Source organism: Gymnoscopelus microlampas (assembly GCF_963454915.1).
Source record: "Gymnoscopelus microlampas genome assembly, chromosome: 9".
NCBI lineage: Eukaryota > Metazoa > Chordata > Actinopteri > Myctophiformes > Myctophidae > Gymnoscopelus > Gymnoscopelus microlampas.
In genome coordinates this window covers 15,725,903-15,748,813 of record NC_139946.1, presented here as the reverse complement: position 1 = coordinate 15,748,813, position 22,911 = coordinate 15,725,903, and the positions used below count along the sequence as shown (strand labels likewise).

Genomic DNA, 22,911 nt, shown 5'->3' with positions numbered 1-22,911 from the left:
TGGAAACAGATATTATTTTATCCATGCTTGGTTTAATTCCAACTGAAGGACATGAATGGTTCATGCAACATTATTTGGATTGAAGCAGTTGACCCGACACGTGTATGCGTTTGTATTTGTGACTTAAAAACATCGTCCCTAAAATAGGTTTACATTATTATTTGACACAATAAAAAACATCATCGACATTTTATTTTGAAAAGGAGAAATGACGACACAGCGTCGCCATGGTAACACATGTCTGCATCTACAGAGATGAGCTAACGTTAGCTAACTTCTTGTTAGCCAGGCAAGCCGACAGACTTCTCATACATTTTGTCTGGATTCTAATGTTTCTTAGCAAGCTATGGAGGGCGGAGACACCGGGGGAAACACATACCTTATAAGACCTAATTACCACAACAAGTAAGCTTTTCAAAGTACTCGAGATTAGAGTCAGAGTTGTGTTAGCTTGCTTGCTAATGATCAAGTAACTCTAATTCATGTTCCATTCACACGTACCGCACAGTTTAGAAATACAGGCGTTAATGTATCCCCGAACACATTATTTTAGCCCCGTGTCAAGGGTAATTTGACAGATATGTCACAACGTTAGAATTTTAAAGTGTGTGTGTGTGTGTGTGTGTGTGTGTGTGTGTGTGTGTGCGCGCGTGCGTGCGTGTGTGTTACCATACTTGTGAGGGCCAGATGTCCCCCACAAGTATAGTAGAATATGAGGACCATTTTCCTGGTCCAAAAAATAGCTTTGTGTGTGTGTGGACGTCTCACCATTGTTACTCAATCACCCTATAGGTTTAAACCAGCTATTGTGAAGGAGTGTATTCGTGAAATCCTGCGTGAGCAGCTCACTGGGCTGCAGTATGACCCAGAAGAGGTTCCAGGGCTGTCCAGGACCCTGGCAGACAGCATTAAGAACAAACTGAAGAGTGAGACATCACACATTTCCTGTCTCTCTCTCTCTCTCTCTCTCTCTCTCACACACACACTCACACACACACACACACACACACACACACACACACACACACACACACACACACACACACACACACACACACACACACACACACACACACACACACACATTTTGTCAACCGTCACACTTTCATATAATCTTTTCTCTTCTCATCACAGGTGTGGGTCTTGACAGATACAAGCTTGTGGTACAAGTGGCCATCGGAGAGCAACGAGGTCAGGGAGTCAAGTAAGTGAAGTGCTGCTACAAACGAGTGTCATTTAGCTGTCAGAGCCATGTATTTGAATTATGTTTTAGTGTATATTCCTCTGAGTCACTACTAGAGGGTATATGATAAGGGCGGGTTATTTAAGTCCATGATGTTTCTGATGAGAGAGAGGCAAACCTTTTTGACTGGGCTCGTTTAACTTTGTTGGGCTGCATTTGTTTTAATATTGTCGTGTTGAGATCGTATTGGGAGTGGAGTTACAATACGGATGTATGATGGTGAGAAAATAAGTGCACTATTACTACAGTATATAAAGTAGTGGAAAAGACTGGACATATCCTTTTGTTAAAAACCCATTTTTCCCATTTGTGTGAATCTCTATTGGGCAGACTGAAACAATAGGCGCTTGTTGCATTGAAGAATAGAATGTCCACTCCAGGTTTGGTTAGATTTCAACTTAAAGACGCTTTTCAATTTCAACGCCTTGAGGCGTTGTGAACTTGTAGATCGACTATTTTCACAATATTTATCTGTGGAACAGAGTCAAACTAAGTGTAATGCCTCAACTCCTACAATTCCAAGTGCTTGTCGGGGTGGGGGGTCCTCAGTTCAAATAGTTTTTTTGGGAGGGGGGGGGGTCACAGACTAAAAGGTTTTGGAACCCTTACCGCTAAGGGACCCAATCCATGCCAGAGAAATGTCCCCCACAGCATAACAGAGCCACCCTCACTGTTGGGGTCAAGCATTCAGGCCTATGCTGTTCTCTTGGTGTACGCCACACATAGTTAAATTGTATCATACAGTACACCTGGAATCATCTACATTCCTTATGTTTTTCCATTTATTCAGTTTTTTTCCTTTATTTTTATTTTTCCTTTGTTACCTGTCTAATATGTCTGGTTGCTAATTTTATGTATTTTCATGTTCAAAAGACACAATGTTGGAATCAAAATATACTTATTTTCGTTATTTCACCAGGATGGCTTCAAGGTGTTTCTGGGATGCAGATACAGACAGCTATGCAGAAGATATCTTCATGAACGTAAGGATTCAAGATTTGTATTGTTTCATCTATCTTTGTTTGTCAGTGTTACACCAGAGTAAAATCCTTTGGTTTCGGATCCTCAACATTGTAGCAACAACGGTATGTTTGTCTGTACAATCTTGATACAGTCTCAGGTGTCTGTGTGGTGTGTTTAAAATAAATAATATAGTAGATGTGTGAGGTGCTACAGTTTGCAGTACTAGGCAGACAGGCAACATGTCTATAGTGGCAAATTGTTAATAAACTGGTTGTGTGTTGTCTCTGAGAAGTATCTGTTTCGGAGCCTACTGGTACTGTATGGGTCTTGAAGATGCAGAACTGTTTGCCATGCGGGAGAATCTCTGCATCTGAAACAGTCCATGGCTAGAGTCTGTGATAATACTAGAGGCACCTTTTTCAAGTTGTTGTCTGTTCAACTGGATAATGTATTTGAATGACTCGTTAATTGATTTTTGCTTTGTTCACAGGACAGTTTGTTCTGCATGGCGGCTGCTTTCGGATGCTACTATTACTGAGGAACAAAGGACAGTGAGGTGGTGGAGTTTGTCATTCTGATGAAGATTACAGGATGCTTAATGATGCTGCTCAGAGGCCAGCATCATCCAACATTAATAGTGGTCCCTTTGGTTTCCCTTTGATCCTAATCATAATGATGTAATGATGCTGAGGTGCATTCCATGATGACCCTTAGTTTTTTTTTTGTATAATACATGAAAATAAATTAGTTGTACAATATGACTGCGACAATGAGTTAAAAGCTGTTGTACACATATGTGACTATAATGAAGATTTCTAGTTTGATTAAACAATTTGTATTTACAGTATGTACATTTGTCCTGTCATGCTTGAATGTATCCAATGATAATTCTAATTCTGCACATACAAATTGGGCATAATTGTCTTTTTCAGAAGGAGCGCCTTGCCTGAAACAGTCGTGCAAATTAAAATGATTGGGAGTGCTGTCCTCGAATGTTGTTGATTGTGTATTTTTGTTGGATTGAGCACCCAGTTGTATTCTTCATTTTATGGAGTTCAGCATGTTTGTAATTATAATGAGAATGATAATAGCGCTTTCCAAGGTACTACTCAAAGTCACTTAAAACATGTAAAATATTCAATTAGAAAACGGGAATTACATTAGCCTGGGATGGCATATCTGAAGAGGTTTGTTGGGAGGACTATTTTAACCCATTTGAATACATATATATATATATATATATATATATATATATATATATATATATATATATATTGGGGACACGTAACAAATGTAAATATGTTACTTATTTCACGACCTAACTTACTCTATGCACATTTTCGTGGTGTGGTCATTACTTATCCATTGTATGTTTGCTAATGAGATCATGTTGCCAATTTAGACCTGAGGCCAATTATAAAAACGCCTTCTAAATCTTGACCTAAGTTTTCTGAAAAATGTGTATTCCAAAAATGTAAAAAAGAGATAATGTTGCTTTTATACTGTATATAGCAACAACTACACACAGAGGTGTCCTCGGCTTGAAAGTTTCCAACATCAACATTAGGAAGCAAGCCTAAACGTGCATCTATACTTTAGAAACTAGTACAGTGGCACGATTATACAATGATGCTAAAAGGAAAGGAAAACACAGAAAGGCTTGTTTCCATCCATTGAATGATGATGAATTGAATACACAGGATAATGGAAACAAACCCTGGGGGCTTATCTGGGTAATCCTTTTAGCATTCTTTTATATAACTGTGCCACCGTGCCTTTTTTTGCAAACTTAATAAAGTATCTAATCAATACAAAAAATAACTACCAATATTTACACGCAAATTTACAGAAAAACAAGACCACGGTCGCTTAGAATAAGCAGACATGGCAACACAGCCCCAATCCCACACACCTCTGCAGCCTAGGCTAGGAGTCGGAGACACACAGTTTATTGATACAAACTCCTTTTTATTTCTTATATAATGTAATGTTACACAATATGGAAGAACTGTAGAGTTGTTGTCCGTTAAAACGACTAAACCACATGTGTGACAGCAGTAAGTTAAATAACTTCACAACGTCGTTCTTTTGCCAATGAATTAGCCTATTCAGGTGAGGTAGTTAAAGCTGCCGCTCAGCACTATGTCCATGAAATAGAGGCGCTGAACTGAACTGTATGTCATTTCACTATTATTTTACTTTGAGATATTATGGTAAAGCAAAAAGTAGTCAGGATATCATATTTAGCTATGTGTTATTGAATGAGCTAAGTGTTTGATTTAACAGGCCGGTAAAGGTGCTTTGGTCCTATGTAGGTAGTCACGACAGTCATGTATGGACTTCTTATCCCATGGCCACGGATGCTACAATTATATACGGGCCCTACGTATTGTTTAATAAAAAGCACTTTAATCCGATTGGTGGCCTTTTTCCTCATAGTTATAATGTCTCAGAGTGCAGTACACCTCCCTACCGATAGGAGCGCTTAGTTGAAAGCATATGGAGGAAATATGGAGAAAATTGCCACCGATCGGATTAAAATGCTTTTTATTGAACAATACGGAACATTCGGGAACTTCTGAGGGCCCGTACAGAATTTGAACATCCATGGCCATGGGGTAAGCACTTTATATTTGAAATTTGAACGTTTATGTAGATGTACGGGCCAAAAAGGAAAAACGTGCAAACACCAGGTTGAAGTTCATCCATGACTGTCAGATAATATCTGTCATGTTTCAGGGCTAATAGTAGGCTACGTGTAAATATTATATATTAACAATGTTTTGTTGGGTTTTTGTCGGTGTCCTTGTCAGGGATGCATTGGTCTTGGCCCAAGACCAATGCAAGGACTCATTGTACGAAACCTCATAGTTATTAAACCCTCACCTGTAAGTTCCAATGAATAAAGAGCATCAGCTCTCAACAAACAAAGTGATCAAGTAGAGCTGGAGTTCGCAAACATTTTCATGCAAGGACCCCCAAATTGATTGATTTTTAAATGTAATTTTTTAAAAGATTATTATTATTTTATTATTTTTAAATAGCCACTGTACAAGCTTTTGTAAGTTAAATAAAAAAAATATAGACATATACAAGCACACAAGGGACCCTCTGGAACCCCATCAAGGACCCATGGGGGTCCCCTGACCCCATTTTGAGAACCACTGAAGTAGAGGATGTTTCTACTAACATATATACACTGCTACAACCTGTCATGAAAGTGTCATAGTGTAGACCTTTAACAATAATGCGTGCATGTTTAGGATGGCATGGAGGGCTACTGCAGGGGGAGTGAGAAGATATACCAGCCAGGAGAATAAGGCCGCCCGTCACTGCCATCAACACTGGGAGCTCCCAGCCAGCAAACTTGTGCTATGGGACCCAACACATGGGCATTGATTACTAAGGCGCCCCACACCTACATACATGGACGTACTAAAGATAACCAGATGTCAATATGGAGATGACTGGAGACGCCACTGGAGGGCTCGTCCGAGGAGGACCTAGAGATACAGGGGTCTACCATGAGTTTGGTCCATGAGATCCAAAGTTTGGTGTTCACTCTCCATTCCGACATCTCACCACTCCGACTAGTGGCTTCCGCGTGCGGTTAGGGTTAGGGTTAGGGTTAGGTATAGGGTTCGTCAACGTCGGAAAGGCGACATGTCGGAAAGGAGAAATGCACCCCCAAAGTTTGACCTTGGCCTTCACTTACACAGCCAAGGAGAAGACATCTCAGGGTAGGTTTGTTTTGTTTTTCTTTGCTGCTGCTGTTGCTGATTGTGTTGTATGTTGTGTTCGTGATTCAAGCTGTTGCTGTATTGTTGTCATAGTGTGTTGTATGTTGTGTAGGCTACTAATGTGATTCATGTTCCATTGTCATAAGTATTAGGATTCAATTACTGGGTGGCAATGAAACATGTTCAGTGACTGTTTCTGGCTCTGGAATTGAAGGCTGATGTGAATCTACAGTGTGTCTGTTGTTTGTGTTGTCTGTTGTTGAAGGTAGTGAGTTGTGACAGGGTACAGTATTATGTATACTAGGTGATGAGTTGTGACAGGGTGGATGTATTGTTTCATGTGATGGGCTTGCAGGTGGCAACACATCGGCTCTGTGGTTGTCATATTATGACTCAATGACTGTGTGGCAATGAAACATGTTCAGTGACTGTTTCTGGCTCTGGAATTGAAGACTGATGGGAATCTACAGTGTGTCTGTTATGTGTTGTGGTTATTGTTGGGTAAAGAGCTGTGACAGTGTACAGTATACGTATACTAGGCTGTGTTTGTTGTGTTGTTGAAGGTAGTGAGTTGTGACAGGGTGCAGTATATGTATACTAGAAAAACGATGTAAAATGACTATGTAGACAACATTCAGCCACTAGATGTAAAATTACTATGTAGACAACATTCAGCCACTAGATGTCGCTCTACACCTGCCCTCTCCACACTACTCAGTGACATCTGAGCTCTGGTCTTCTTTGTACTTGGCAGACAAGAGAGTTTAACAAGTCAAAACCAGTTATGTTCTCTTCTTACTTGTTTCAAAATGCATGCAATTAAGATGAATATGCAGAATCTGCATGAATAGTTTTGCACAACTTTGATTGCGTCCTGCTGTGTATGTGTATGTGTCTTACAAAAAAATCAATTCAAATTAAATGTTTTACATTCATCTTCTCATGTCAAGCTACAAAATCGCAAAAGATTATAATTACTGTAGATATTCCAGTTATATATTAATTATAATAATGGCAATTCACTATCAAAACAAGGTTGCAAAGTGCTTAACATAAAACTGAAGAAATAAAATGAACAGGGCTCCCAGTCCCTGGTTGTTATTATTATATATATTTTTTTATTCAGTAAAAGTAGCAATACCACAATATGGAAATACTATGTGACAAGTAAAAGGCCTGTATTAAACATTTTACTTGAGTAAAAGTACACAAGTATTGGCATCAACAAACATAATACATACAATTCCAAAGTAAAATTATTCATATTTAAATGTTTTAGAAAATAGCGGATCTACAACTCTTGGCCTATAACTCTTTAACCAAAATGTAGTTCTCTCTTTGACGAAAATGGCTGATCTAAAAACTCACGTGTTGCAACGAACGCTGCATGTTGTGAGATTGTAGATCTACTATTTTCTCCAAATGTTCACCCCCAGAATAGGCACGCTAGGGTTCATGTGGTTAACAGTGGCCGTCCATGCTGGCACAGTAACCCCTAAATGAAACAGACTCGCATGAATTTAATTACCTGAAACATGCAGCTGTGATAAAGGAGTAGTTCAACCAGAAAATGACTTATTTTCTATCAATTACACATCCTATGAAGCATTGAATTCATGGACCGCCGGTCATCAAATTATTGGCGTGGGAATTCGTCAAAAACAAAAAAATCTCATCATGAATTCAATGCTTCATGGGGTGTGTGATTGATAGAAAATAAGTCATTTTTTGGGTGAACTTTAACCCATCAAAATATCTGCTTTAAATTGTCTCTAACTCTAAATAGGAACATATTGTTCATATTGAACATATTGCCAGGAAATAGGCAATAGATTCCTGTAGCATGTTCTGCCTGCATGGGGTTTGCCTGTCTACATTGCACACACATTGTCTAGCATATAACTGACTTCCATTTTCCTTTTCACACACACACACACACACACACACACACACACACACACACACACACACACACACACACACACACACACACACACACACACACACACACACACACACACACACACACACGCACACACTTGTAGAGCATGGCATTATTATTATTTTTATCCAGGTACACTAATGTGTTTTATTACAGGGTTTGGTTGAATGCTTGATTTAATCACTGAATTCAGCGGTGTGTTATTTCTGAATAATGACCGCCGAGCTCAATAACAGGCCGCTGTCTAATCAAAGGCTCAGAGCACCTGCTGCGCTGCTTGATTTTGTGCCGTATCCAACATGCTAAACATTGCTCTCAAGAATATTTTTGAAAACATTTGAAGTGAGAAATAGACAATGCAGTAACCAAAAATGTGTTCTATTTGATCAACACTTCCTGTTGTTTTTCATAATGCTTTCATTATGAAATCCTTTTGTTACTTTTGGGTCAATGTATTAATTTCTTTATAGCTGTGTAATAAGCAGGATAATTAACGGCAAGCCGGTCATTGTTGAGAAATAAACCCCGACAGGATGATTAGACCCCTTTGCTTCGCGTCAGGATCTAATCATCATTTTATTTCTCAACAATGCTTGCCATCAATTATTATCCCTGGCATATTTAACTACTTCCAAGTCAATGATGGTCTTCTATCTAAACGGCTGCTAACCTGGTTTTGCACCAGTCAGAGGAGTGAGAAGGACTGGTCCCCAATCACAGCAGTTAAAAGTGAACGTAGTCTGTAGTAGCTTCACAAATATTTAATGTACTCTTATTATTATTCAAATTATCTTTCTGTTACAGCACTTTAAGTTGCACATCGGACACTCCAACACAGAGCCTATTATTTATGTCATTGGTTCTCAATGTGGGATCCGGGGACCCCCAGGGGTCCTTGGGTGGGTACCAGGGGGTCCCTAGCTAAATGAGTTAATATGGCGTTACAATCATTTAAAACACATTAACCATATTTGATACTTTGTCATGCAAATCTTAGAATATTTAAAGCGAACATTCTTTATTCAAATCTTTGCTTCTGGAGGTCACTGGCACAACATCTTTTTCAGATTGGGGTCCGCGGCCAAATACATATCAATTTGGGGGTCCTTGGCACAAATAAGTTTGAGAAGTACTGATATATGTAACAACTTTTCTCATTAGTATCCAAAATCAACAACTGCAGTAATAATGATTAAACCTTTTGAAACCGTGACTCAGGCCTCTCGATGTGTGTGTGTGTTCTCTGTTGAGCAGGTATAATAGATAATGATGGCATTTTCCACACCAATGTTTGTCTGACAAATAAACTGCAGGGGGTCCAGGGAGTCACTCGCCAGGGGCCTCGGGTGCTACTATAGGACCATTGAGCCTTTACTAACATGCTTAGAATCCCTATAATTTGCTGGAAGACAGGCTGTGACCATTTCTTCTCAGACACACTTTCCAGTGATTTGCAGGCTTCCTCTGTGCAACCAACTGGAAAATCAGATGCGATGAGTCACATAAGAATGAGCTGATGAGGTAGAAAAAAAACTGATGAGGTAGAAAAAATAGAAACGTGGACGTGATCAGGTTCAGTTAAATCAATTTAGTTATTCTCTAGTCGTCTGCTGATGCCAGAGGTAGCCTATTAACCCAATCAATCCGGGGAAGCATCTGTATCATTTTAGATTTTAGCTATATATATATACACACACACACACACACACACACACACACACACACACACACACACACACACACACACACACACACACACACACACACACACACACACACACACACACACACACACACACACACACACACACACACACACACACTGTTGCGTCGGGTCACAAGTTGTAGGGAAGTGTCTTATAGCAGCGGGCTTGTTGTTGAAAAAGACATCATGCCATAGGCTATTTTTAGCACCACAGTAGCCGTCTGTCAGTGTCGGCTCTTAAGTGCATTCAGTAACTTTATTTCACACCTTCTAACCGACCGATCTCCAGACTTCATTTGACTGCCAGTCTGTACTCTGTAGTAATCTGTAGTAGTCTGTTCATTGTCCAAAAATATAATAATTGATAACCCTTGAGGGTATTTTTGAGATCTTTTGTCATTCTCTTTTGCTGCCACAAGCCCAAAAAGGTTATCTTAACCAGATAGATGCAGTAGCAAGTTCACAACCAGCCACGTTTGTTCCCTTGTTGCTGACATTAAGAACGGACATCGTGTCACTCAGTCGGCCGTGTCACTCGGACCATCATCGTGACACATTATCCCTGAATAACTATGTGTCCATCACACGTCGATGTGTCCTTCTCTCTAGCACCAATATATCCAGGAACCGACGCTCGCTCGACTGATATAATAATAATAATTGTGCAAGCCATTGGTAATTACAGTATTCCTGTGAGAAATTCCATTAGTCCATTATTAGTCCATTACTGCATGTTTCTCATGTCAATTGGTGTGAAAGCTGAAAGGCCTAGGCATCCATGTCTTGTTTGTTCAGCATAGCTGTGTAATTTTTTATCTGCCTCTTTGCCAGTTCACACCTTTAAAAGAGACTGTCTCAATGTGCTCTTACTGGTTAGATAAAGGTACCAAAATAATACTGAGAGAAAGCACTGCAAAGCAGAATGCCAGATTAAACAAAAATCTCAAGGTCCATGGCTCAACAATAACATGACACTGAGAAAACAGCCAGCACACAATAAATGTCCTTTTCACATTTTTATCTATCTCTCCACAGTTATTTCCCCATGCTGATCAATAAAGGTTTAACTTGGCTTATCTTAATATTTTGTGACACATCGTGTCAGTTCTTTTCGCTGAGCGACACGGTCATATATACGGTACCTAATCATATTATGATTAGGTACCGTATATATTAGGCTTCTAAAAAGTTTCTAAATGAGGCAGAAGTGATTAAAATCAAGGGAAGCATTCCATTGCAGGACTCCCTCAAATAAATCAAACATTTAAATTCACCAACTATGCTTAACAAATATCACTTGAAACGTTTGTCTAAATTGCTAAGTCCCCTCAAACCACATGAAATTCTGTTTTGCTTTAGTAAAGTTCTCAAAAGTGTATTGAGAGGCTAACGGTTTTAAATGAGGACAGAGTGATGGCTCTTGTCTTCAACACTGTGGTTAACAAGTCTCAGGGCAGTCAGCCCACCTCACATATTGAACGCCATCACGGACAGTCAAAGATCATTTGTTTCGCTTGGCAGCAGAAATAATTTATCTCCCTAGTGATTGTGACAGATAATCCATCATGTGCAGGCAAAAATCCAGGAAAGAAATGTGCCATTCATTTGTATGAACAAAAAAAAAAAGTTTTTGTACTCAACTGTATGTTGTACGGTTCTTTAACCACTTAAACTCTATACTTCATTGACCGGGGTCCCCCTGCACTTGGTCCCCTCATTTTCTTTTCGACAAAATCCACAACACGTCACATTACATTTTTGAGGAAGTATTTATACTGTAGTAGCTATGATGGAGTGTTTCTTGAAAATGAATTTCCTCTGCTGCTATAGATTTTGTATATTTTGTCTGCAAAGTTATTCAACAAACGGAATCGAAAAGTTGATATATCCGAATTACACCAGTTTTCTTCTGCTGCCATGCTTATCCAGAAATGTCCATGATCCTATTGCTCACAGCAATTACACAGTAATTAAGCTAACAACAGTACTGCTGTCATGAGCACTGGCTTTTAAAGCACTAGGCTGTCTAGACCTGGCATAAAAAGCGACATGACACTTCGGGGGTCGCCGATTCTTACACAGCAGGCAGGCAAAGAATGGCTACACTCAATAACTTATTGATTCCAGTCAGACCTAAAAGGTTCCAGGCTATGTTTTGAACTGTGTCTCTAATCCTCTGTCGTTGTTGTGATGCTTGTGAAGCTGGAACTGTATGAGGAAATTGTACTACTTCTCAAATGTATATCGTTGCTGCCGGGCAGAAACTTCTCCGTATTCTAACTTTTTGTGTTCTTTCGTAAATTAACGTCATACTGTACTCATATGTCACACAAAAGCATCCAAAGTAGCAGATCTAAAAGCTTGAAACGTGGCGTGAAACGCGGCGCGAAGTGGTGTGCTTTTAACTTGTCGATCTACTTTTGCTATTTTTTTATTTGAATCCTGAAAAGTAACAGTTTTGGAGGTTTCCACCCGACAGACGATATGGAACTAGTGCATATACAGTATAGGCCAATAGGCTTATAGTGCGTAGCAAAAAATCCTGAAGCGGGCGTCAGCCTGGGGGGCTCATAAACAGCTTGACTTAACATTGACTCTTACCCCCTAATATGTCTGCAGTTACTATGCCACGTCCCCCCGCCCCCCCGTGGTGATGACACGTTGCCAAGCACTATAAACAAATTCAGAGAGAAAAATAAATTGAGATTGTAGATTGCATTTAAATAAAAGCCCCTTTGCTGCTGTTACGAGAACTCTACTGCTTCTTGTGGTGGTGGGTCATGGGTGAGTGCTTCACATCACATGGGGGAGTGTCCATATGTTAATTAAGGGGCGCAATGCGGTATCTGCTATTATGCACCTTGATTTAAAAAGACTCACCGCATACCGCTAAGACGTGGACAGACCACATCTTAAGTGCAAAAATAAATATTAGGTTGTAAGGCAGTTTAAAGGGAAGGGCAGCGGGTACTCTGATTGGATTGATTAAAGTAACGCCCAAACATACCCATGACTAATTCAGGGCACCTTGGTCCAGTGCGCAGATTACCGCACCCATAATAGCAAAATGGCATTGGTCACGCCTCCACGTCTTAAATTAAGTAATAACACCAGGTCTTACCTATGAAGTCCTTAATAGAGCCCATAGATGCTTATGTTTGTTTGTAATTTAGAAGATTGATTGACACGCTGAATGAGTGTAAAGTTTCACTGTCCTAAAATTAGCCTAATAAGAATGTACGTTTGAGAATAATTGACACACACTTGAACTAAACCGTGTATAATTTTAGTCGACTAAAACTAAAACATTATAGATGACTAAAATGTGACTAAAACTAAATGGACTTTTATTCAAAAGACTGTGACAAAAAAAAACATTTTAATCACAATTGTCTGTCAAAATTAACACTGATTGGAGACACACCATTTCCATGTGAACCCAGAGATCCACATGATTAGATTATTTTGGTCTGAGTTGTCATGATGACGTGAGCATACTCAAAATGAGGGCTGTGAAAACAGAGGAGCAGATGTTGCAGCATTCCACCTTTAAAGGTGCAATCCGGAACAGGAGGCAGAGCTGGAGGTAGCAGAGACTAAAATGTTGATGTTCTCTCTGGGAGCAACAAGGATGGATAGGATCAGGAACGAGTACATCAGAGGGACAGTGTATGTTAGATGTTTTGGAGATAAAGCCAGAGAGGCCATACTGAGATGTTTTGGACAGAGGAGGGATAGTGAGTATATCGGTAGAAGGATGCTGAGGTTGGAACTGCCAGGCAGGAGGCCTAGAAGAGGAAGACCATAAGCACATTATATCCCCTGAACAAGGGGGGGTTCCTCTTGACCCAGCGTGAGATATTTTTGGACTCCCACGAAGGATTGAATCCTGGTTATGTATGGCACCAAACTACGGGTTGAAGCTTTAAATCCTGTCGTTAACAGTCCTACCAACACGTCTATAACACTCTAATTAAGCTTGTTGATCTCTCTCTCCTCCATCTGCTGAAAACAAATGTGTTTCCATTGATTGCTCCTGGATGAAGTGTGCACAGTTCATGACTAGAATATAAGGCATTCCTGAGAATGTTTTCCTTTTCAGATGATATTTAATTGGCACACAAAGTTGCCAAAAAAAAAAACGGAGCATCAACAGAGCTCTGGTAGTGGCACTGGTGTTTGCTACATTTTAAGCCAATGCCTCTGTTTCACTTTAGTTGTCAGTGAACAATATTGCTGAGCCCTAGAATGCCAAATCTATTGTCTTTTTTTGTGTTAATTCCCTTGGCAGTCAATCTCTTTGACTGAGTGTCTTGTCAGAGATTCTTTTCTCTCTCTCTCTCGGACACAGATAGAGAATCTGTGACCGTGCGCCATCATTTAAAACTTTCAATCCATGCCCCCTATATCCCCATGGCAACATGTGCAGTTGCATGCATCCAAAGACAGCTGTTGTAACACACCCCCCATCACTAACCCACTCCAACCTAAGCAAGCACGCACGCACACAGGCACGCACGCACGCCAATCTACCAATGTGCCACATTGAGACATGTTTTCAGCTTGTAGAGCTGCTATTTCATGAATGTTCCCCTCAGAATAGGTATACTATTAATGTCAATAAAAAAAGGTGGTTCAAAATACATCACCAAGGCACGTAACATTAGCTTTTCACACTCAAATACGAGGACATTTGACATTTATTTTTAAGTTGATGTAAGTACATACACATTTTGTTGGACTACATAAATATTGTAAATATGCACTTTATTGACTACTAATGACAAAAATGCACAGTTCTGTCTCTCTGTATAAGGCATTCAAATGGGCCATCAGAGCAGGGAACTGATTCATATCTACATAAGTGATGTGATGATTACAAGTACGGTATTTCGGTCTTTGCCACTCTAGCTAACCTCAAGTGGAGACAGCTGCATGTGGAGCTGGACTACATAATAACTTACAGTTATTCAAAGCTATTATCCCACCAATGATGCCAAGAGGAAAAATACCTTTTCTATGAGGATATCCTCCAATATAAAGTCCAGAGAACACCTGCCCAAGATCTCCTTATAGTCAGCAGTGACCTAAATGCAAAATTGCGCAGTGATAACACCAACAAAAAAATGGAAATCATGAAAAATGGAAATCATCCAAGCCATTTAGTCATTCAGAAACTGAAAATCCCTAGGCGCTGATAACCTAGACGCAGAACTCTTTAAAGTTGATCCAGAGCTAGCTGCGAACATCCTACTTCCACTACACCAACATCTGGGTGGAAGGGAAGATACCATCAGATTGGACAAAAGGAATGATCGTTAAGGTTCCAAAGAAAGGCACACTGTCCAATTGTAACAACTGGAGGGGCATCACACGTCTTTCTGTTCACAGCAAAATATTCTGCAAAATCATTATACACCATATTACATCAGCAGTTGACAAAGTATTCCACGATGAACAAGCCGGTTTTAGGAAAGGAAAGGGATGTGTCGACCAGATATTCACTCTCAGGAACATCATTGAGCAGCGCAGTGAATGGCAAGTAAGTAAGTCATGCGAAATTTACTCAAATATATCCAAAACAACCTTGAACCTCCCACACAACGTTCTCAGGCAATGTCAATTGTCTATAATAGTCACTTCAGCTAGAATATGACAGTGCACATTTTGTCATGCCCTGCTGGCACAGGTGCATGTGCTGTTACGGCACATAAACACATAGCTACGCTTACCCACATCCAATAATGACATTCAATAAGCTAAACTGTTTTTTGGGGGGGTTTGTTTTGTTTGTTTTGTCCAGAAACAGAAAACACATAACGAATTCAAGTCTCTATTGCTCTCAGTTGAGATGGCAGATGACTGTGCGTCCGTCCAAAACGGTTTGATGTTCATCGTACATTTTTAGCACAACTGAATTGAGGGCACCGGGCTGCACCAATCACACCTTTTATGCTTCTTCAAAGACACACAATGTGTCTCGTCTAGACAGCGGCCCCATTTGGTGATTGAGTTATTACAGTATAGCTGCTGCTTTAGTGCTCACTGGGACATGAAACACCTGTGCAAAAAAAAATGCAGTGACGATAGATGGATAGATAGATACCGTTAAAAGATAGATAGATACCGCAGGGGAAATTCAGGCGCCAAAGACCGCACAGCAGTACAAGTTACAGATGAGGACAAAGAAGTACAATAGGTACAGAAGAATAACATCACGATAAATACACCTTAAAACAAACATGAATAAAGTATACATGTACTGTATACAGTACACCCTATACCATCATCCTGCCTGATGCAGAACCTGAAAAATAGTAGCAACGTAAGCCTGTAGTTAAAGACGGGTAACGTTACAGGTAACAGAATGGATCTTACAATAGTCACACAACGTTTTAATGCTACTAAGCAGTGGTGGAAAAAGTACTCAAATGTTTTCCATAAAACTTAAAACATGTAAAAGTATCAATACTGCAATGTAGAAATAGTCTGTTGCAAGTAAAAGTCCTGAATTCAAAATGTACTTGAGTAAAAGTACAAATGTATTGGTAAAAAATGTACTTAAAGTACCAAAAGTAGAAAGTAGGCTACTCATTATGCAGAATGTCACATTTCACAAGTTTTCAAATGTATAAAAATATTTTGAAAATTGCAGATCTACAAGCTCACAAAGCGCCGCAATTCAACCATTGTGATGTGAAATGTATATACTGTAGGGCTGAACTGAAAGTTGTAGTGCAGTAGAAGTAAAAGTATAGAAACATGGAAATACTGTAGTAAAGTAAAAACACCTCAAAATTGTACATAAGTACAGCTTGAGTGAATGTACTTAGTTACTTAACACCACTGCTACTAAGTCACAGAGAGTCAGTTAACATTGCCTTTGCGTTCCTCGTTATACATTCTCATAGCAAACGGCACAAAGGACTGGCGAAGTCTAATGCCCAAGTAAACAATCTGGCTTCTCAACTATACTCCACTATATACAGCATTTAGAATATTTCTGAAACTACCAAGATGGACTAGTGCAAGTGAAATGTTTGTGACCTAATGCACCCACCTTTCATGCTGTAATGAGGAATGTCATGTATAGATTCATGTGTAGACTGATGGAATCAAAGAATGTGTTCATTATGGCCTTAACAGGGATCACACAGAGTGATACAAGGTATTCCTCATGCTTCTGGAAACACCGGAGGCAATGTTTATGCTGTATGTTTTTAATGGATCTGGGCTTTATGGAGTCTTTCTGACATGATCAACATCGTGTCAGAAACACATAATGGAATAATTTAGCCTCACAGTTAAGCTGTTCCTTGTCTTCTTCCAGATAGGGCTCTATTCAGAGCTGCGTGTTGGGTTCCAAAATCCACGAGAGCTGTGCCCCTGCATTCGCCGGGCCTTATTTTGTGATTGTTTACCTTTCTCCTTTGGGATGAAATGCTCAAGATTTGGTAACAGCCAATATGGCTTCTTCCTGTTTTAAGTAATGCCAGGTCTATTGCAGCAATTCTCTCCAAACACTTCAAGTGGCCGTCTCGGCCAGGAGATCATAAGCTGATATACACCTTTGCTGATTCCCTTCCTTGGGGAAATGCTGGTGTCGTAGCAGCAACAGCAGTAAGCGGCAAATAGACAATAGGTACAGGTAGAGAGATAAGAATAAAGATACATTGAAAATAATATAAACACTAGCAGACAGAGTGAACATTATATCAATACATATAATAAGTATAAATGTATCTATCACCAGTGGTGGGTGGCTGTGTGTGTGCTTGTGTGTGTGTGTGGATATATCCTGTATGTACAGACTATCAACAGTATGAGAAGGATTATTATGAACTACTTCAGCCAGACTTCAACAGTGGTTATGTGGATATAAGTATCTCTACAACAGTCTGTCAACGGTGCTCCGCTCCCCCTCATCTACTTCAGGACATGGACACTTATTCACACGTCTCTCTCTGTGTCTCTCTGTCTGTCTGCCTCTCTCCACCCACATTTTTTATTTATTTTATTTCTTATTTGTCACCAATGACCGGCTCGCCGTCAATTATCCCTTGCATAATATACTTCAGAATAGAATGTATTCACAGTGCCATTATGTATTTCACCTTTTTGATGACCTCAATTAGAAAAAGATCGCCATTCAAAGATTGCAACATCAAAATCCATGACAATATGACTGGAGTCCGGCCAACACAGACAGTAAAGTTGCAGTGATACAAAAGTTTAATACAGTGCCCTAAACAGGGCCGTGTTTAAGCACAGGCAATGTAGGCACATGCCTATGTCTTGTCGGGGGGGGGGGGGGGGGGGGGGGGGGCGAAAAATGCACCCATAAAAAAAATATATTTTTTTTATTATTAAATAACATAAGCCAAACCTAACCCTAACCCTAAAACCGAAATAAAGTAACAAAGAAACCCCCAAAAACGGCCACAATCCGCGAAACATGCACGCGCGCTGCGTTTTTGGCATTTTCCGTTTTTGTAAACAAATAAACAATGAAGCCATTATTAACACAGGGATAGTGGCCTGTGTTTGTGTGCGATATATGGTCCACTACAATTATTTGAAAACTTTAGTTACTTTTAATATATGACTTTTATTTGTAACAGAGTACTAGTGGTTCCTGAAGTTGATGTGGTCAGTATTGCCTATTCCCAGCTGTTACCTGACGATGACACCGACTGACAGGTGATAGAGCAAAAACTAGCCCACCAGGAAATTGTGGAGACCTCTCAGCATCATGAAGGCAGTGACAGGAGATGTGTGTGAAACTGCCCCCCCCCCCCTCCCAGTGCTTTCTCGTGGGCATGCAAACTGAAGGGGTTGGAAAGTGTATGAAATTTTTATTAACCATCAATATTCTGCTTCCTCTGCAGTATAACTCCCATGCAGGATGAATCCCATGGATTGGATCTAGAGATGTACCAATACTATTTTTAGCGGTGCCAACCGCTCTACACTTGACTTTGTCCGTATGTCCGTCCGTCCGTATCAGCACGGGATGATGAGCACGGGATTTTACACAGCTATAACTCCAGTTTGCAGCAAGTCACCAAGTCCAAATATGGTATGTGGACTTAGACCACCAATAGGGACGAGCATGAATTGCTGAAGTTATCACAGCGGGGTCCAGGGACCCCCCGCGTATGTTCTGTCCGTCTGCCCGTTTAGGGCACGGGATTTAAAACAGCTTTAACTCCAGGTTGAAGCCTGCCACCAAGTCCTAATTTGGTATGTGGACTTACACCACCAATAGGGACGAGCATAAATTGCTGAAGTTATCAAAGCGGGGTCCAGGGCCCCCCCGCGTATGTTATGTCCGTCCGCCCGTTTAGGGCACAGGATTTAAAACAGCTATAACTCCAGTTTGCAGCATGCCACCAAGTCCAAATTTGGTATGTGGACTTAGACCACCAATAGGGACCAGCATGAATTGCTGAAGCCCCGCCCCCTCTGTCTTCCCATTGGCTGGCCTTTAAACAGCCATAACTCACGTTCGCAGCATGCTACGGAGTACAAATTTTGTGCATGGACTAAAACCACCAATAGGGACAAACTGTAATTACTTAAGCCCCGCCCCCTCTGTCTGCCCATTGGCTGGGCTTTAAACAGCCATTATTCCAGTTTGCAGCATGCTACCAAGTACAAATTTGGTAAGTGGACTCAGACCACCAATAGGGACGAACTGAAATGAGTTACGCCCCGCCCCAAAGGCACCGCTTCCTTCACACAGGGTGTGATTTTTTCCTTCCCGATAACAATTCCGATACCCATAAATTCTGTATCGGTCAATACAGAGTCCCGATCCGATAACGGTGTGTTATAAAAATAGTCAAGAACAGTGGTTCTACACACACTAGAATGTTGCGTGCAGTACTTAACATCAGCAAGAGTATACCAACAAGATCCTGTATGAGGGGATACCAAGGGTGAGCGAGAAAATAGCAGCCGGGAGAATGAGACTAGCAGGACACTGCCAAATACATCAAGAGCCAGCCAGAAAATTGGTGCTGTGGGAGCCAACACAAGGGCATCGGTCACGAGGACGTCCCACACCAACATATGTGGACGTACTCAAGAATGACTCAGGAGTGCAATGTACCAACGAACTGGCCAGATGGAGAACCGGGGATGACTGGAAGCGAGGATGGAGGGCTCGTCTGAGGACGACGTAGAGAGGTTCTCAAAGTGGGGTCCAGGGACTCTAAGGGTTCCTTGAGGGGGTTCCAAATGGACCCTTACAGATATGTAACTCTGATACGGGTGTCTGATAGGGGTCCATTTGGTTCCATTTGTACACTCTCAGAATTATGGGGGTCCTTGAAATTAAAAGGTTTGAGAACCACTGATTTAGGAATAAATACAAATTCAAAAGAATATATAAAACAGTAGTGCAACATCAACTTGAAGCATTCAAAATACAACATAGTTGATTACTGTAAATGACATAAGGATAATGTGATAAATGATGCGGTATGGGAATGGCATACTCACCACTACCAGCATTTTAAGCAGTATCGGCAACTCTAATTGGATCCCCGGAAGATCCAGCTGGGTGTGCGTGTGTTATAGATTCTGCTGGGACTTCTGTTGGGGTCATAGGTCTGAATTAGAAACTGACATGGGCACTTAAGCGGATGAAAAATTTAGAGTGGCATTTCCATAGGTCTCATAGTGCTCTCCTTCCCTATTCACATACAGTAATAAGCACATTTTATCTGAGAATTATGCATTCATTGCAGACCTGAATGGTTAGCTGTATAAGCTTATAATTGGTTCCGGTTGGGAAGGCAACATGAAGTGAACTCCATAAACCATGCAATGACGGCAACGGCAAAAGTTTTTTTTTTATGAGGATAACACCTACAGTATATTCAAGACCAGTATTAAACCATTAAAAATTAAAGAACCACTGAATTAAAAAAAAAAAGATGCCCATTTGTGGAAACGGACACACCGGACATTAACCAGGTGGCCATGGAGAGGTCACCTGCGAACGAGGGGTCTCAGGTTTGATTCCTGGCCCCGGCATTGTGTTCAGGTGTCCCTGAGCAAGACACCTAACTGCTTCCTCCCTGCGCTCAAGTCTGACCACTTGAGCAGCAATCTGCTGGAGGCTGAAAACTGAACTTCACCCGTGGGATAAAATAGGTCTAAATGATTAAATATATTCAAATGGCAAGGGACTTACTTTTTTCTTTCTCGTGACTGGAGAAGGGCGTGAACAGTAACCACAGAGCAGTGGTGAGATGGCTTGCATGAATGGATGGCTCCGGATGGCTGATTAATTATGTTGTCAGTGGGTATGCTCTTCAGACTCCACTTTAACCTGTAGCACTTGCTGTAGCACTTGCCCTAGCCTTGGAGACCATGCAGTCTTATGTAAACGTTAAAATGTAATGGTCTCCGCCAGGCCGAAAGGCATGGCGAGAGAGTATGTTTTACCCTCCGTCCGTCCTTCCGTCCGTCCGTCCGTCCGTGTGTGTGTGTGTGTGTCCTGTCTGTGTGTTACCAGCTAATCTCCGGCACCGTTGGCCCGGTCGCTGCGAAACTGTGCACACCCACTCCCTGGATGCCAATTCAGAACCTCTGCCCCACATTTTTCACATGGGCCTGTTATAGCGCCACCAGGAGGCCGATTTGTGCAAAACCCATTTTTTCCCATTACACCTACAGCTTTTAACCAAACGTCATGCAAATCGGTACACAGTATCTCTATAGTCATGTGATCAACCCGGATCTGTCCGATTTCCCATATTGCATCCTCATTGGCTAAGGTTGGCTTCCAAAGTTTGCAGGATTGGTCCGTTTTGAACAAACTGCCTCCAATCATGAACGCAGCTTGCCATTTCCATAAAATTGCACACGCACATTCCCACTAGGCCGAGGAAGAAATGCCACTTCAACATTTTCAAATCAGCCTCATGGTGGCGCTATAATTGGCCGATTTGCATTTTTAACTATAACTGCACCGATCTGCGTGAAACTTTGCACGCACACTCCCTAGAGGCCAAGGAAAAACATTGGACTGCATTTTTCACATCTGCTTTTTACAGCGCCACCAGGAGGCCGACTTATGTAAAATACATTTTTGTCAGATTCTGTCCAAAAAACACGCAAATTGGTACACTGCATCTCCATAGTCATGTGATTCTGATGGATCTGTCCGATATTTCATATTCCATCCTATTTGGCTTACAGTGGCTTCCAAAGTTTGCAGGATTGGTCAGTTTTAAACAAAATGCCTCAAAACATGAATGCAGTGTGCAATTTCCGTGGAAGTTTGCATGCAGATTCCCACTAGGCCGAGGAAGAAATGCCCCCCTTTTCACATTCACATTGGCCTTTATAGCGCCACCAGCAGGTCTAATTTAGCAAAACATATTTTTGGAACAAAATGCCTCAAATCATGAATGCAGTGTCCCATTGAAAGGCCTAAGAAGAAATGCCACCCTTTTCACATTGGCCTATTATAGCGCCACCAGGAGGCCACAATAACCTACCTGACCTGGCGGAGACCTGTGCTCCGAGGAGCACTTTTTCTAGTTTAGATTCACTCATTTGTTGACCTGGCATCCTATAGTTTGTATAGTTAAAATGTACAGATTATTTATTGATATTATAATGTTTAGACTGATGATAGGTTCTTGGTTTACCTATGATCCTAGATAACTGAGGCACTACACTGCCTCTATGCATTTGATGTATTACCTTGTGTTTACCTTGCTTACTCGCTCTGGAACGTCTGCTAAAATGCCTACATATTAAATTGTATGTTGCAGGTGGATTCAATTATGACCAAACAAATGACCGCTTTTCGTTACCTTTAAAGCAGTGTGCTGCACTCAGTGCAGCCTTGCACTGGTACATTTCACTGCGTCAGTTTTTAATAATTTCTCCCAAGGACAAAGTGATATCCTTGTGTGGGAGGTGCAGAGTCATCAACAACAAACCTACAGCACCTCAAACAAAACCACCATAGTGGAGGACATTCTCAGTGTAAGGAATGATGTCAATGATGTCTGTCAATGAGCCAGTGGTGAAAAGCTACATTTACTCAAGTACTGTAAGTAGCCTACACTTGAGGTATTTTTGACGGAGTATTTCACATTTTCAGTACTTGTACTTCTACTCCACTACATCTCAGAGGCAAACATTACACTTTGACTCCACTACAATTATTTGAAAACTTGAGTTACTATTTACTTTGTAGATTTTGATTATTATTACAAAACATACTATTACATACATACATTCAGCCCTACATACATTTCGGCCATTTGAAAATAGCCGATCTGCAAGCTCA

At 40.8% G+C, this 22,911-nt stretch overlaps 1 protein-coding gene across 2 annotated transcripts; it reads left to right on the top strand.

The window, feature by feature from the left end:
- The first annotated feature begins 254 nt into the window (after positions 1-254).
- Positions 255-3,053, top strand: dynlt2b (dynein light chain Tctex-type 2B). Of its 2 annotated transcripts, none has more exons than XM_084066978.1 (5): positions 255-405; positions 793-926; positions 1,135-1,204; positions 2,163-2,226; positions 2,702-3,053. In XM_084066978.1, exons 1-5 carry the CDS (start codon positions 347-349, stop codon positions 2,759-2,761), a joined length of 387 nt encoding a protein of 128 aa, XP_083923104.1. In that variant the 5' UTR covers positions 255-346; the 3' UTR covers positions 2,762-3,053. The 2 variants fall into 2 exon arrangements, with proteins under 2 accessions (XP_083923104.1, XP_083923105.1); XM_084066979.1 differs by having other exon boundaries at positions 2,697-3,053.
- Positions 3,054-22,911: the final 19,858 nt, after the last annotated feature.